General features: G+C 42.7%; 4 protein-coding genes across 4 annotated transcripts; 2 read left to right on the forward strand and 2 right to left on the reverse strand.

Moving 5' to 3' along the window:
• Positions 1 to 12: 12 nt before the first annotated feature.
• BCR41DRAFT_346439 (ubiquitin elongating factor core-domain-containing protein) lies at positions 13 to 4666 on the reverse strand. Its single transcript, XM_022022884.1, has 13 exons — positions 4507 to 4666; positions 4172 to 4399; positions 4000 to 4089; positions 3816 to 3882; positions 3538 to 3722; positions 3340 to 3455; positions 2876 to 3233; positions 1775 to 2773; positions 1443 to 1693; positions 962 to 1319; positions 547 to 835; positions 304 to 453; positions 13 to 201 (listed from the first exon to the last, which is right to left on the reverse strand). Exons 1-13 carry the CDS (start codon positions 4555 to 4557, stop codon positions 107 to 109), a joined length of 3237 nt encoding a protein of 1078 aa, XP_021885749.1. The 5' UTR covers positions 4558 to 4666; the 3' UTR covers positions 13 to 106.
• A 1005-nt stretch (positions 4667 to 5671) lies between these two features.
• On the forward strand, positions 5672 to 10806 carry BCR41DRAFT_346442 (hypothetical protein). Its single transcript, XM_022022885.1, has 7 exons — positions 5672 to 6634; positions 6890 to 7600; positions 7686 to 8383; positions 8475 to 8801; positions 8890 to 9531; positions 9624 to 10284; positions 10386 to 10806. The coding sequence occupies exons 1-7, from the start codon at positions 5872 to 5874 to the stop codon at positions 10751 to 10753; spliced, it is 4170 nt and encodes a 1389-aa protein (XP_021885750.1). The 5' UTR covers positions 5672 to 5871; the 3' UTR covers positions 10754 to 10806.
• BCR41DRAFT_346444 (hypothetical protein) lies at positions 10730 to 11588 on the reverse strand. Its single transcript, XM_022022886.1, has one exon. The coding sequence runs from the start codon at positions 11528 to 11530 to the stop codon at positions 10997 to 10999; it is 534 nt and encodes a 177-aa protein (XP_021885751.1). The 5' UTR covers positions 11531 to 11588; the 3' UTR covers positions 10730 to 10996.
• Positions 11589 to 13635: 2047 nt separating this feature from the next.
• On the forward strand, positions 13636 to 15462 carry BCR41DRAFT_392509 (hypothetical protein; the record flags this gene model as incomplete). Its single annotated transcript, XM_022028460.1, has 1 exon — positions 13636 to 15462. One exon carries the CDS (start codon positions 13636 to 13638, stop codon positions 15460 to 15462), a length of 1827 nt encoding a protein of 608 aa, XP_021885752.1.
• Between the last annotated feature and the right edge of the window lie 913 nt (positions 15463 to 16375).

Consider the following 16375-nt stretch of genomic DNA (forward strand, 5'->3'; position numbering starts at 1 on the left):
AAAAACGATAATTCCTTGTCTAGGAAATATGCTATGGATTCAAATAAATAGATCATGATTCAATTTTTTTTACAAGCTCAACACACTTTCTTAAACTATAGCCAAGCTAGCCATCTATCTCCATCTGTTCTACTTGCTGCTGTTGCTTTCTGGATTTTTGAGACGCTTTCCAAGCTTGAATTTTCTCACGAAGCTCAATATCTATCAAATAAATTCAAAAATGGGTTTAAAAAGTTTGCATTGCTTTCTTTTACTGCACAAAGCATCGACCAAGCATTATCAATAATTAGATGATAGACTTACTGTCAACAACATCACTGATTTTGAGTGGCATGCGGTTAAATGGATCTGTCGAGTCAGATAATAGATGGGATTTGATGGTGCTTCTGTCGATAGAGATATTGGAAGTAGGTAATAAAACAGGATCTTCCATGAGAGTAAACAGTAGCGGATCTAAAGTTGTTTCATCAGTAAAGGAAGAGAATAATTAGATCGAGTGCATACTTCTTCAGGCCACTAATATCAGAGCTAGATTCTCATGTATACCCAAAAATTCCTCTGGAATCTCGCCCAATTCCTCTTCGTCCTCTGCTCCTTGCTGTCTCATATCTTCGACCTTTTGGACAAGCCTTGTTAACTGGGCAATTTCGTCAGGACTTTTAAGATTACGTCCTTCTAAAATACGGCTAGCCTTATGGAAGATGCTTGCTTTGTAGCTTCGGTCATCCCGAGCTAGAGCTGCGATAAACTTTGGACAGTCCAAATGTAAATAGACTGATATGATATCTGAAAGAAGAGTACGGGGTTGGAAGCGGTATTCTTCTTGGTTTTTAACCTAAATCAAATACAAAGGCCCCACCCAGATAAAAGTAACGGATTAATGTCTCCAATAGCGCTTGAGTACATAAATACAAAAAAAAAAAAAGAAAAAAACTATTGTTGGACATGGGCCCTAACAAACCTTTAGAGTCGACATCTTCTCTCCGACCAATATTACAAGGTTGTAGTCAAGCATGGTGGCTAATCGATCGACAATCTCAGCAGTCAAGAAGGGCTGCTTAATAACCTCAGTCAAGTACGCTAGCATATTCACTGTCTCATTGCCCAAGGCGATATAGGATGATGCTTGACGCTGCGCTGTCCTAAGGACTCCCTCTTTCTCTTGCCGATATTGTGGCGTCTGTGCAGCCCATCCGGCCTTGTCATCCATCTCTGCCTCAATACCATGAATTTCCACAAGTTTGGTTAAGCCTTCATCCAAGAGATACGTGGTATCGTTTATCAACAAATTGACAAAGCGCACGAATGTTTCTGATTTCCTATAGTCCATAATAAAACAGCAATGAGCTGAGCTTGAGTGGATCGAAAATGTTTTTTAAACATTTACCCCTATTACCTAGGTATGCATGAAAACTTTCGAAATAAAAGTTGCGATTGCTTACTGGCTTTCTGCCTTAACCATGTCACGATGGATAGGATTCTTCCACACAAACTTGAGAATCTGAGAAATATTGTATCGGATGTTGAACTTATCGTAGAATTGGGAGCTACGGCCTGTATTCTCAACCTCAACATAAAAGTTCATAATCGCGGGAATCAGACACTGGAGAGCCATAGGATGCGTATTGAGCTTCATACCGAGAGTATCATCATTTCTTTGGCCCCGATAAGGAAGAGTCATGTAAAACAAGATCTATCAAAAGAAAAAGGGGCCATAAGTATAGGTAAATAGTGCTTAATTGATTAGTTACTTTATGGAACTTAAGAATTTTACCTCAGCGAACTTGGCTTTCAGATATGGGTTTTTGATATATCCTGGAGTAATCAAGAACACCATGGTGAATGTAATCAATTCATCCAATGTGGAGGATCCAACAGTCTCATGAGAGTGGCGGAGGACAAAGAGAAAAAATTCCACAATATCTTCAATGATGTACTCTGGTAGATTCGCAAAGTCTTCAGACGGTTTCTCAGGTAATGGTAGTTGGATAGTACTTTGGGGATAGGTGTGAGTAGGGTCAACCATCCTAAGTAACCAGGCCATAACAAGGTTGTAGAACTGGAAAGAGTGTGCCAGAATGATAGGGTCCATGATCTGAGATTCTAAAGACAGTCGGAATGTAATCATCTTCTCCAGCTGAATTTCATAGCGTTTGATCAATAGTCCATTTTCTACAGAAAGTTGACCAGAAGTCTCTTGTTCTTTGAGGCGGTCATACTGATCTCTAATCTCGTAGAAATCCTTCATGAAGCGCTTATAGTCGATATACATCTTTGATAAACCGATGTGGTGAAAGCCTAATGTAAGGAAAAATATATCTGAGATGAAGTTGATAGCAGAAGTTGATGTTCCAGATGCATAACTATCCGTCATTTCCTTTGATGCACATATTCTTGTTTCTTTGGTAATGTCAATTTTGGATTTTCCCTTAAAGAATTCATGCGAAATCTTGTCGATCTTAGTATGGCCACTGTCTAGGAAGGGATCACAGAACTGCATCAAAACTTCACTGATATTATAGATGAAGCCATCGCCCGAGACCGTTGCTCGATCAACCTGCATTTGTGCTCGACGTTCATTCTTGTTTAAAATGGAATAGAAATAATCCAACATCTTCCCTTTTGATTCCGGTCCTGATCGAATGAGACTATTCACAATTTGGAATAGTGAACTTTGGATGCCACGCACAGTCCCACGGATCGAAGTAAAGGCGCCATTTGAATCTGCCTTATTCCTCTTCAAACCTGAACCAAACAGTTCCGCAACCGATGGCTGCAATATAAATTGCAGTGGATATACAATCAAAAGGATGGTTAGGCGCAGGTCATAAAATAATCAGGCAGGACAACCAATTCAAAAGAATGCAAACCATACCTCATCAGAGCAAAATCCTGAGATCTTAAAGAAAGGGCCTAGAGCAGATACTATTTCTATCTGACGTGCTGTAGCATTAGGTGGATTCCAAATGGCAATCGATGGGAGGGTCGAAGCAATAGCTGGAATCTCAATAAGAGTTAAAAGAGCTCTAAAAGGGGTTCTCCAGTCTGTCAAAATTGTAGCAGCCCTGGCACGGGCTCCAATCCCTGCTACAAGCTGTTGAACAAGATCCTCCAAGCCATCACCTTGGAACCTGGCTGCAACGTCTCTTAAAAATTCAGTTGGTATGCCACTTGCTGTATCCTGATCTGCAAAGAGCCTCTCTACCAACTGTGTAGCTCCTAAAGGCGTCGAGCTATGATGAATGTACCGGTTAATAAAATTGGATAGATGAATGGTTCGTAATGGCCTTATGTTTACATTGTTGTATTATCTTATAGACCATATCGATGTTACATTACCTCTGAACTTGAGGGAACATATCAGGCATTTGAAGTACAATCCCGGCGTAGGATACGAGCAAAGACTTGGAGGTATTCAGTGACTGAACGCGCTCCTCAATCACATTCGCAGGAAGCTAGAATCAGAGGATCTATACTTAGCTATAACTGACTAATACACGACTCATATAGTTCGCTTATAAAATGCATATCTTATACCTTAGAGCGGGACGTCTGGATTTTGACAGTCTCCAAGCGTTTCCAGCAGTCCAGAAGGTAGTCAAATAATGGATACCGAAGCTGACCACGATCAAGAAGATGAGCATTTGACTCATCATTGGGGTCAACTGACATGCGATCCACAAGAACCCTATCTAAAGAGCCTTGACTGATAACAAGTGGCTCTAAATGATTGTTTGACGTTAAGATCTTTCATAAAACCTATTGTTCAACAAGTTCTGCTTTTTTTTTTTTTTGTTTTTTATTTAAATTATTACCATTTGCTTCCGCTAATTCCCTTGCCAGGTTGGATAGATAGAGCATAGGGGCTGGTGCATTTTCATTCTATTGGTGCCATTAATCAGTCATGAGTAATTATAAGCAGATCGATGATTTATGCATTCAGCAACACTACAATGCTGAATATGAGAAGTTATAAAGATATATTAATCCATGACTCACCAAAGAAACACATAGAATACGGGATAAAGCCTCATTTTGCCATGCTTCAAATGTCAGTGCTGGTTGCTTTGGCGCTGAGGGGCTTGCAGGCTGTATCGAAGCAAAGAATAAGTTGACTTGATCCACCGATAAGTCAATAACACACAATTATAGACTGGTTTATAATGTTTACCTTCGGCGAGGGAGTAGTAGGAGGGATTGATGCTCCTTTTGGCAAGTTGGGAATTGTTATTGGTGATGATGTGCGAGCCGCTGCAGCGGTAGTATTTGATGACGATGAGCTTGCCTCAGGTTTTGAAGCCGAACCATGGATGGAACTTGATGGTGCGTTCCCCTCGGATCCAGATGATTGTTGTGAGTTGTATGACCCCTGAAGCTTCTCAAGACGCTTCATACGGATCTGAACAAATACCACAACCATGTGTTGACATTTGTAAGTAAATGAAAAATATATTGCTATTACGGTGCAATTTCATGGCATGGATATCATGATATTTTGAACTTTACCCTCTCGCGTTCTTCCTGAGAGAGAGGAACATCATTCGACGCATCCTGCATACTTTCTAATTATATTTGATGGCGCAGCAAATCGTTAACTAATGCTTGTAATTATAATCAGTCCTGGATTTGTCAGGGTAGAGATCAATGGGATGATGGGATGATGGGATGAAATGAAGAATGAAGACCCATCCAACGCTGGTCATTGCCTTTTGCTGCTTGCGCAAAGCATTGTCAGGTAGCAGTCACATTTCTCGCCTGGCTATGACCCGACGTGTAGATTCTTTGGGATGCGATAATTCCTTTGGAAGGATCTCGTTCTTAGTGGTTTCAGGAACACAATCGGTGACGCCATAAAAACCTGAAACAGCTCTTTAAACAAGGCCAAGTTTAGATAGAGACAGGTACACACTCTCCAATGAACCGACTCTGTCTTGCTTAATACTTGAGCTGTATACGGTCCACAAAACATTTCATTTGAATAGATATACATCCTTTCATTTCTTTCACTCATCTAGGATAGCAAATGGAGCGCCACATGCGCACATGGCGTTTCGCATTAAGTTCCACAAGACAAGATACACAGGGTATATGAACATGACCATGTTCAGACAGCCTAGGCTTGAGCTCATATCATGTCACAAGGAGGAGGCAGAAATGTTATTTGATAAAAGTAAACTTAAATTCGAGGCCATCAAACTTTACAATAATTGAATACGTCTCAATTGTTTGTTTTGTGTGTCTGTTTGACCAACTCGCTCATCATCCATCATTCATCGACCCTCTCAGCCTACCCCTTTCACATCCTTCTGTTTCCCCTCTCTCACTTACCAAGATAAACAGCTATATACAATCCTTATATTTCATACCCATCTCCGCTTTTCATTCCTCTTCTTTCACGTAATTATTAAAACCAACCCATTTGTATTTTTTCTTCCCCTGTGTCGTTGTTACTGTGCCCAAGCGACTCCTCCTTTATCTCAGGGGCCCACTTTAATATACCATCTTTCTACACAGCTCATTGACAATAATCACGCCCACTAGGTATAATAATGACGCTCTATATCGGCGCATTTATAATTCTAATCTTTCAGAAATAACTATTTAAACTATTACATAGTCCTGGTGAATATTTCTGATAACCAGGCTAACAAACTGTAATATAATAATGACAATAAAGAGGAGGGAGGTCGAACATGAGAAATAACGTGGTGTCAATAGCTGCCATACTAACAATAAAAAAAAGTATATGTTTAGTGGAGCTGTGGATTAATGTGTCTATTCAGGATGGGAGAGGGAGAATGTAATCGATGGAAGTTCTCGTCCTGACATTAATCTCATTACTATTTCCTTTGCTAGTGTTGTATCGCATTCATGTCTCAAGCCACTCGATTAGATCAGACAATGCCTCAGGGTGCACCAGACTTGCCCATTGAGGCTGCACTGCAGCAAGTCACGGCTGACCGTAACACTCTACGGTCCCAGAACGATCAGCTCTGGAAGATCATTGAGAAGCAGCGTATTATCATTCAAAATTTGCAAAAGGATAATGCTAAACTCACTGCCGAGCGCGATCTTTTCCGGCACGTCGCTGCTGAAAATGAAAGCTATAGAAACAGCGATCTTCCGCAATCTACTGCTCATACTCAGATGGATAGTCATCACCAATCCTCCAATAAGAGCTCTGACAGAAAGGCTCGAGAACAGGACACGTCCTCGACTATACTAAAGCACATAAGCACCGTTGACAAAGATCTTAAAATGCCCCCGCCCTCGCTATCATCAGCTCCTCAAGCACCAACAGATACCGTGCAACCTCAATCAGAGTTGCTTTCAGAACTGAAAGAGGAGGCACAAACACCCAAGGAGGCGATACAGCCTGAATCCTCTCCACTGGCTTTTTCCAATGGTGACAGCGACCTGAATGATGAAAATAACAGGGATAATCAAGAAGAAAACAGCCAGTCGTACAAGTCGTTGGAAGACGAAACAAGATCACAAAATAGGCTCGATTCAGACACCCAATTTGCTAATGCTATAGACCACTCACCCCAACAAATACAGACTACGACTGCTTCGCCACCTATGGGTGTTGACCGAGACACTCAAGTAACGCTCAATACTTATGGTCAGATAGGTAAACAGATACATACCTATGTTCATTTCAAATACTTATTTGTACAATTAATGGCCTGACATCGGCAGTATCCGTGATGACTCTCAAGGTTGTCAATGACAAGTCAAAGCTTGTTATTTTTATTTGATACTGGGCTTTGGAACATTTTCTATTTTCCATACCCAATATCCTGTTAAACCGCTTTAGCTAGACCCTAGCTCACGGAGAGATGGCAATAAATGTTTCTAACTCGCCATGACTGTCGATCTCACTTAGGGCAACTACATTCACCAGCCTCAGGAAGCCCAACTAGTTTCCGAAATGTGTCGGCCAATCTGGCCTTTGGGCCTCTTTCGCCAGGCTTACCCTATCTTCCGCCTCGATCACCAAGGAGAGAGCGTAAAGATATTGATACTTCATCTTCGCCTGCTGTGTCAGATAACGAGGACGACTCGCAACCTGTGTCCGATAAGAAGAGCCCGGTGGCCATGAGGAAAAAGATTGATCAATCCTCAATGTCACCCGAAGGATCTCTTCAGTCAGATCTAGAGGACAAAGACGTGCAGGTCATGTCTGCATCCAAGGTCTCGATTAGATCAGTGAATGCTTATGAATCTACTGGATCATCCGGCATAGAGCCATATGCTGATACAGGTCCATCAACTCGTAAAAACATATCAGCGCAAATCCCACTTATCCCACTCTCTACAACACAATTACAAGGAGTACAGGAACACGTCCCTGTTAATACTGCTGCATCCTCTGCCACTTCATCGCCTATTGCCGCCATCATCGACCAAGATGCCGAAAAGTTCAGGATGTTTATGAGCAAGCTCAGCAGCCCTAACCGCAAAAATGTTTCTGCCCCTATCCAGCTTCCCGGAGGAGAATATCAAGATCATGCCACTGCTTTAGGTCAAGCCGTAGCTATGGAGAATATTCAGAATCAACTCGAGATCCAGAGCCAATTATTGGGACAACTCCAAAGTACATCTGAATATTCTAGTATCGGCGCAATATATTGAAATAATTTACACTCCAACAAGAACTAACTCGATGTTTTTTCATATAGGCCATAGCGGAAGAATTGCATTAAATCCAGTGCATGGAGGAAACCGTCGTAATGTTTCTGCACCAATCCATGCCCACGAAATACGCCCGGTAACTAGCGCTGATAGCACGGATTTCGCCCGTACCTCCAGCGAAGGTATTGACCAAAATGCATATGTAGGCCCTATGGATCGGAGCGGAGGCCAGCTCTCATATATATCTGAAATTCAAGAGAATGATTCTGTGCAAACATTCGATGACTATCCTAAAATCAATGCACGATCAACATCTCATCAAAGAACTGATGACGATGCAGGTAGTGGACATGGTGTAGCATTCGCCCCTAATCGACAGGGTTCTAGAGACCAGCAAGGCGAGAATGGGCGTATAAATCGCGTGGCCTCACCTACACCCTCCAACAACTCGTCAATCACAAATACGCTGACGAATATACCGTCATCACCGAACCATTCTCGTCCAACAACGCTACACCAGCAAGCCTTCAGCATGTTTGCGGATAATCTTGAGTTTGTCTCAATTCTTGTAGTTGGCAGTAACATCAGCACGAATGACAGAGGTAGAGAACAGTTAACCTTTTTGATATCGATTGGTCAAGAAGTGCATGGCGAGCAAGAGGATAGTATGTTACCGCATAAAGAAGACGAAGAGCTCTGGAGAGTTGAGAAGCAATACTCTGATTTCGTCAATCTCGATTCAAAGGTAGACAATCATATTATGAGTTGATCACCCATTGTATCTTTATATAATTCGAGACATTCATCAAGCTTGTTTATTTCTTATCTATCAATAGCTCCGCATTACACAGTCCAGAAACATTGTCAATTCTTTGCCCAAACTACCTGATAAAAGTCTTTTCAGTACGCATGCACCATCCAAAGTGGACGCACGCAAAATAGCTCTCGAACAGTACTTGCAACAAGTGACATCGCTTCGCATTAAAGATACACGTGATCTTTGTGAATTCCTTAGTACAAATGTCGTGGAACGAGAAAAGAGGCAGGACACTAAAGGTTCCGGATTTAAAGCTGGCTATTTAACTAAACGTGGCAAGAATTTTGGGGGCTGGAAGACACGATACTTTGTTCTCCGTGGGCCCGCTCTTGAATACTTTGACACTGTAAGGTCTTATGCCTTGAATATAATATACTCTAAAGGTTCCCTTCGTTTCCTAACCTATTTATTTATTTATGTTTTTGTATGAGTAGAAGGATGGTCATCACCTGGGATCTATCGCACTTACAAATGCCCAAATAGGACGCCAGCAATCGCAAGATAAATTACAGGAAGGAGCAGGAGAGGGCGCAAATGACCCTAATTCCTATAGGCACGCTTTCTTAATTCTGGAGCCCAAGAAGGGACAAACTGTGGTCGATGCCAAAAAGAATCCAAACAGTGTCACTCGCCATGTTCTATGTGCCGAGACTGACGAGGAACGTGATGACTGGGTGGATGCACTGATGATATATGTAGGAAAGGATCCTGCAGAGGCATCTGAGAATATTGAGCGTGAGAAAGCTGGTAGAAAAATACATGAGATTCAAAAGTTGAGTGCAACCCCGATCAGAGATCTACAGCCAGTAAAAGGGAATGAGAAGCTCTTGCTAAATCGGGAAGCGTACGAAAGACAGCAGCGTACTATCCCCGCGTCTCATTCTACGCAACTCCACTCACAAGGCCGCAATGGATCAATATCTCAGTCTCCTACCTTACCAAATGCAAATGTTGAGGAAAGGTTTTCTTCTGAGCGATCTTCAGTAGATGCTTTCTCATCAAATCAAAAAGGCAGTAACTCTCAACAGTCTCCGCCATCAAGGAATCCATCATCACAATCGCTTCTGCAGGAAGATGTAAGTGAACATGTACACTTGTGATTAACCTGGAACAATAGGAGTATTTGACTGAATGCTTTTTTTTTTTTTTTTTTTTTTTTTTGGGATAGCATGTGCCTTCCAAGCCGTTATCAGAAAATCAGTCAATCCCAGAATCATCCGAGAAGAAGCAAAAGTCAAGAATGACATTTTGGGCTAAAAAGAGCACGAAGGAGGAGCCATTGCCACAGATGCCAGTTATAACTAATCAAAATGGCCCCCAAATGCCAGGATCAACTCTGTCATCACAGGACTCTTCAAGGCTCAGAACGTTTCTGGGAATGAGTGCTGGCAATACCCCCAGCAATGGTACCAGCAATGGGGTTGGAAATATAAGCACGGTTCCAGCCCAGGCGACAGCACCCGGTCCTGGGTCACAGGCACCGCCATTTACTTCTGAACGCCAAGTTTTTGGTGTAAGTTTGGAGCAAGCCATCGAGCAGGCTCAAATTCAACCTGGATATGAGCTCCCAGCAGTTGTGTATCGATGTATCGAGTATTTGAATGCACATAAAGCTCAATTTGAGGAGGGCATTTACCGGTTGAACGGCTCAGCAGCTGTGATCAAGAGCCTAAAAGAGCGATTTAATCAGGAAGGTGATGTGCCTCTTTTACAAGAAGAGGAATATTACGATATTCATGCAGTAGCTGGCCTTTTGAAATTGTTTCTACGAGAATTACCATCTTCAGTATTGACTCGGGAATTGCACAGAGACTTTCTTCAGGTCGTTGGTAAGTATTAAAGCGTTGCGCGCCAATGTTTTCGCCTTAAAAGTAGCATTTAAAGGATATTAAATTCAACCGTATTCATCCAACTTCATTGTGTTTATTAGAACTTGCAAACAAAGCGGATCGAGTTGAGGAGCTGACACGATTAGTTGCATCCCTTCCTGAAGCCAACTATACACTTCTCCGCGCTTTGACGGCACATCTGATCGAGATCGTGGATAATGCTGATATAAACAAAATGACGGCTCGCAATGTGGGTATTGTCTTTTCACCAACGCTTGGGATCCCTGCCGGGGTGTTTGCATTGCTAATGTCAAACTTTGATCAAATCTTTCATACAAACGATGGTCGAATCATGCCGCTCGAAAACAGCATCAATAATATGCATCAGGAATCACAAGAAATTACAAGTTCATCTTTAATATCTGATAGTGGTGATATGAATCAGGAACCAACTTCTATAGCAACTTGAAAAAAATACACCACAGCATGTGTTAAAGTGTGACTCGGTATTAAATTGTAAAGCTTTTATGTGTATAAATTCTTAAAGATCTAGCATTTAGTATTATATACTACAACACTGTTGCTTGCGTTGACTCGAGAACCGAAGCTATATTTTCCTCAGTACAGGTGTAAGGGTATAGAATGCAATATTTGCCTAGAAATTGCTGTTAGTCCTGTTAGTGGTGCTTGGGAAAATAATTTTAGCTTAGACTTAATTGGCTGTGGAATAAGCAGGTGGAGGTGAGGTCATGGTGCCAGCGGATGAAGGAATAAGTGGATAATTTGCTGGCTGAAACGATTGTTGCTGTGTTGACGGATAGACATTTTGAGTCTGCTGGAAGGGTATTTGAGGAGGGAGCTGTTGCTCAAAAGCAGAAGGAGGATACGGCTGCTGTTGATACGGTGTAGATGGTTGCGATGAAAAAGGTGGATAAGGTTGCTGCTGAGGAACAGAAGGTGGTGGCTGATGTGGGAATGGTTGTTGATAAGGCTGGTATTGGTAAGACTGATTTGGATCAGAAACTGGATAGTCAGGTCCAGCAACGGGCGGTTGTTGAGGGTAGTAAAGGTTGGGATTAGCAGGAAAGGACTGCAGAGGCACAGGCGGGTCTACGGTCATGACAACAGCCTGTTGAGTCTTGATAGATTCTGCATAACGAGCACTGCGTCTATGCCGGATGACACAGACAATGATGATCAGAATGATTATGATCACAGACCAGACCAAATGGAAGAAAACAGCCATCAGAACTGATTTTAAAAGAGATGGAAAAAGATGTTATTTAGCGGTTGAAGAAAGTATGATGATGGAAAGAGAAAGAGAAAGGGAAAATTACCTGTTATTAAATATTTTCATTCACGCCGCAACATCTGTCCACTTTAACGCCAATAAGATTAGTGCAGTGCACAGCCCTGAAATTTCAAAATGTCTACGCCCTTGTGTCTCTATTGCACTCTACTTGCACAGTAAGATATGATTATAGTACTAGCATTCAGGATCTATTGTAGCAGCTCTTCGCTTCTAAAGAGTCATAAGTTTGGTTGTGTATTGGGTCGTCATGTAAAAAAGGGCAGAGTTATAGTCCAGCTACCAATCTTTACATTGATCGGCTTCCTGCTCGAACTTGATATAAACTCGAATGGGTTCCAGGCCTGACTAACATCATTTGCAACCAAAAAGAGGACTAGCGATGTCGAATGGCAACCTCAAAGATAATTGATGAAATAGTTGCTAACATGTACTGCTGTGGTAGTAATCCAATCAACATTGGAATGCAGCGATCCTCTGATGCAAGGATTCGATCCCAAGGCAATTCTCGCAGCGCCCAAGTGGTGCTAGTTTGCGCTCATGCGGCACTAACATCAGAATAAGCCTACATCCTAAATCATTTGTATGTAGGAAATCAATCGCTGCATCCTCATCCTATTCTAAGCGTCTACCTTGAAAGCCTTACTGCAGCCGTGGGCAAACCAAGGTGCGAACGATTTGGCTTTGATCCTTGGGTCCGTACTATACTCACGCTTTCAAATGACCTAAAATTGATTTTTCCTTTGGGACTTGCTTATGATCAGTCAAATCATAGAAGTAGCTATTGTGGGTATTAGAGCATTACCTCGACCATCCTTACAAATTCATCTTGGGCAAATGTGCCTCCGAGATGACTTCCCATCATCACTCTCTGGTGATCTGAGCCCACAGTGCATCATTCTCCTTTGCTGACTTGTAGCTGACTCAGAAGGCTGCCTGAAAGGCATGGTATAAGATCGACGACGACGACGATACAACCATGTTTTTAACTCAGTTAATATAAGTGTCACTTTGGGCCGAGACGATTAAGTTGATGACTCTTCTCCCAACGCAATGCCTTTTTACAAAGAGTAGCTGGCATAGTATCACAATGTATATGAATATAAAGAAGCTGCAAGTCAGCTCAATCTGGGGCCATTATACACATATGTCTGGGAGATCTCAATGGACGGGTAGATGCAGATGTTGATGGTTATCTAGTACTGTGGACAACAAGTGGCTTTCACATCGATGATGGGGTGACTCATCTTGTGTGGGATCGTCAGTCCTACGCTTATTACTATTAGAGTGTTTTAGTTGCGGATGATACCCGAACTTAAGGATGGTATATGGAGCGGCGTATGAAGAAGAACGAGCTTTGAAACACTGGCATTGAAAAAACGGCAATAGAAAAGATGGTTACTTTTGCAATTTCCACTGGTCTCGACACATTAAAGTCAGCCATTGCGATGGATAGAAGACCCTAGCGAAGGAGTAAACTGTGTGGGGACAAGTTGCGTCGGGGGCAAGCGCCAAGGCAGGAACATGTCAGCAAGGGACCAATGTTAACGCACAGGCGGGCAAATTGTATCACGACCATGGAGAGGAGTAGATGACGATGGGAAAAGAGCTATCTGGACAGTCCAAGGCCTTTAGCATGGATTGGTGCCACAAGACATAGTCAATGATTGGAAAGATACTTTCAAGACAATTGCATTCGTTGCAAGATATGCAGTGTATAGATTTATCAATGCTATTAAAACGCTACATAGTCACAGTCTACTGGGAAAGAATAAAGCATCACCACCTGAGAGCATCAGGACTATGCAGCTGGGCAGCACAAACGAAACAGAGGTGATTTCTTTGGATCTGCCCAAAGACGACGACGAGCAGCTGACGTGAAAGCGATCATGGTAGAAGCAGATCACGGAATAGGAGAGTGATCGAGATTGACAGTGACAGGACGACTGGAAGAATATCGCTTTTATACAGTCCAACTTTAATTATGAGATGGATGTAACAGGTGATACGTTTCACAATTCATCCATGCCTCTGTCTTAATGATGGCATCTATTCCAGCATCGGAGTCATTACCGTCATCATCGTCGAACAGCCCTTCTAATGAGGTGCTGCAATTACCGGAGCTGCTGGAAAAAATAGCCACATATGTCTCGCACACCGACACCCTCCATTCAGCACTTGTTTGTAAGACTTGGGGCTCTGTTTTCACAGCTAACCTCTGGCGCAAATTGAATATGCCTCCAATTCACAAGAGCAGCTTCATCAACGGCTTGTTACATCGGGGCCACCATGTTCGTTCACTTACACTTGTCGGTCAATTTGATCACATGTTGTTTTACAAGTCTTGTCCACAGTTAACTCTGCTTGACCTGACTCTAGCACAATCACTTAATGTGTTTGGACTCCACAATATGGCTCGCTGTCTGCCTAATCTCAAGATCTTAAGGCTCAATTGCTGCTATGGTCAAAGCTTGTCTTGGCTTGGCCCTTTGACACAACTCGAATGTCTCGAGGAGTTTGCCATGATTAATGACATGCCAGAGTATTCACAGAGTGATGTGCCATCGATTTCTGAGCATGAACAATCTTTATATGTCCAGAGTTTAGATGAGGCCTCAAATTCAGTCAATACAGATGTTGATCCAGATGAGATGCTTGAAGCTGATCAAGGATTTAGTTATGTAGCGATAGAGGAAGTGGAGCCAACAGATACGACAGAAGAATTGGATCTACAACCAGATTATTTGGGAGAATTCTTGATTGCTCGTGCCGCAACATTGACTAACTTGAGCCTCGAAGGATTGGACCTGCTTGGATTTAAGCTCTTCAAAACTTATAGTCAGACAAATAGTGTAGTAAAGGATGCTACAACACCTACCAGCTCGCCTTGCGCCACAGAGTCTTCTATAATACCAACCATATCCATCAAGCGCCTGAATCTTTCGAAAATAGGTGTTTATCATACGAGTTCTGTCATAGAGCCACTTTTAATGCAGTGCCATGGCCTTGAGACATTAGACATATCAGGGAACTTCGAGAAACCATGGGACATGTTCCAATGGTCGTTACTTCCTCGATATTGTTTGAAGCTTACCTCTTTAAATTTGGGTCAGTTATCATCTATCGACAATGATCAACTGGTACAAGTCGTGCGATGTTGTCCGGGGTTCCGCTCGTTGCTGGCACCACAATCCAACCTTCATAGCAAAGTTCTGGACGCCATTGTAGATAGATGGTTAGAGACATTACATGATTTAGGTGGAGCTCGAGAGTTCACTGTTCAGAAGACTGGATTCCTAGAACTCGACATTTCCTGGTGTTCAGAGATTAAGCAAGAGTCAGTTCAGCGGCTATTGAAGCATGTATCGACGCTGAAGAGCTTTAGATGTTCATGGTGTCAACAAATTGATCTAAGCTTATTTCAATTAGAATGGAGTTGTCTGGGTCTTATTGAGTTGGAAGCACAGGGACTTGACAAGCCAACTACAACTGATGACGAATTCAGCTGCTCACCTGAAGTTCACATGTTTAAACGGATATCCCAATTCAGCTTTCTGAGGCACCTCGCAATTGGGTCCGATGAGGTGATGGCATCTATCACAAATGGGTTTGAGTTGTTGGGACTGCGAAAGGCTGGCAACAACGATGAGCAGACGGCGAAGCCCTGCTTGAATCAACTTCAATATCTGTCTATTATTGGGCATGAAGAGAGCCCATTAGGAATAAGTGAAATGTCAGTCGTGGCCAGTTCGTTTCCTCAGCTGCGTCATTTTCACTTTGGGCTTGGGCTAGTATCACCAGAGATGCAAACTTGGTTGGCTGGACAACGACCTGATGTTCATCAGGAGGAGCAGCGCATCTACTATTGAAATATTAAAAATTAAAACATTCTTGCATTTCAATAAAAACCTGCTTCTGCATTTTCTTGTCAGTTTTGACAAACGCTACGACAATCATCACCTTCATCAACCACCACAGTAACAGTTATTATGTCTCCTTTGCCTGGTACGACCGATGGCCGCAAACTATCTTCAGCATCCGTGTCTGCTACATCTCTATCCTCGTCGAGTCAACTAGAGAGCGGGATGGCAGACCCAGGCTTGACATCCAGCATTAGTACCAGAAGACCCTCAGTCGGATCCACCTTCTTTGCTTCAGGAAGTAGTAATCACGGAAACGGGCAATCATCTTCACCTTCGCTTTTCCCTGTTCATCATGCTTTAGAAGAACAGCAACAATACTCACAGCAGCATCGACCACGCCCTAGGAACAACAGCCATAATGGAAGGAGCCATGTCTTCCATCCATTGGATGCGATCGCACAAAACTCTTTGGTGAACCCCTATGCCAATGCTGAGAGTGGAGGAAATAGCACTTCAGCCAGTAGTAAGCGAAAAAACATTAATAAGGAGGCAGGGGACTCTGGTGGCATTCGCTCATTTTTTCGTTCATCATCGAGGCCTCCTTCGCCTGTAACTGCAGACTCATCCGACAACTTACCCATCAGTCATACTCGCAAGACATCATTTGGCAGTTACAAGAATTCGATTCCAATGAACGGCACTGCCTCGAGCACAACGACATTGAACACATTTTATTCGAGTTCAACAACGCTCCACATTGGCCCCAGCAGCTCAAGTTATGTTAGCAATAGCGGTATCCTTAGCAGCAGTCTTGGAAACTCTTCCCAACCATATCAGTACCGCCCAGCTCCACACCCATTCAGCTCAGACTCAGGCCGAAGACGCTCGACTGAGTCATACTCGCGGTCACCTTCTCCCG

The sequence above is a fragment of the Lobosporangium transversale genome (genome assembly GCF_002105155.1).
Source record: "Lobosporangium transversale strain NRRL 3116 chromosome Unknown BCR41scaffold_3, whole genome shotgun sequence".
Lineage (NCBI taxonomy): Eukaryota > Fungi > Mortierellomycota > Mortierellomycetes > Mortierellales > Mortierellaceae > Lobosporangium > Lobosporangium transversale.

Bases quoted from the DNA above. Each gene is read 5' to 3' on its own strand.
- BCR41DRAFT_346439 (XM_022022884.1), bottom strand. From the start codon at position 4,557: ATGCAGGATGCGTCGAATGATGTTCCTCTCTCTCAGGAAGAACGCGAG. The intron at 3,883-3,999 runs GTGAGTCATGGA...TGGCACCAATAG, and splicing joins GTATTCTATGTGTTTCTTTG to AATGAAAATGCACCAGCCCC. The intron at 454-546 runs GTATACATGAGA...AAACAACTTTAG, and splicing joins GATTCCAGAGGAATTTTTGG to ATCCGCTACTGTTTACTCTC.
- BCR41DRAFT_346442 (XM_022022885.1), top strand. From the start codon at position 5,872: ATGTCTCAAGCCACTCGATTAGATCAGACAATGCCTCAGGGTGCACCA. The intron at 8,802-8,889 runs GTAAGGTCTTAT...TTGTATGAGTAG, and splicing joins CTCTTGAATACTTTGACACT to AAGGATGGTCATCACCTGGG. The intron at 9,532-9,623 runs GTAAGTGAACAT...TTTTTGGGATAG, and splicing joins AATCGCTTCTGCAGGAAGAT to CATGTGCCTTCCAAGCCGTT.
- BCR41DRAFT_346444 (XM_022022886.1), bottom strand. From the start codon at position 11,530: ATGGCTGTTTTCTTCCATTTGGTCTGGTCTGTGATCATAATCATTCTG.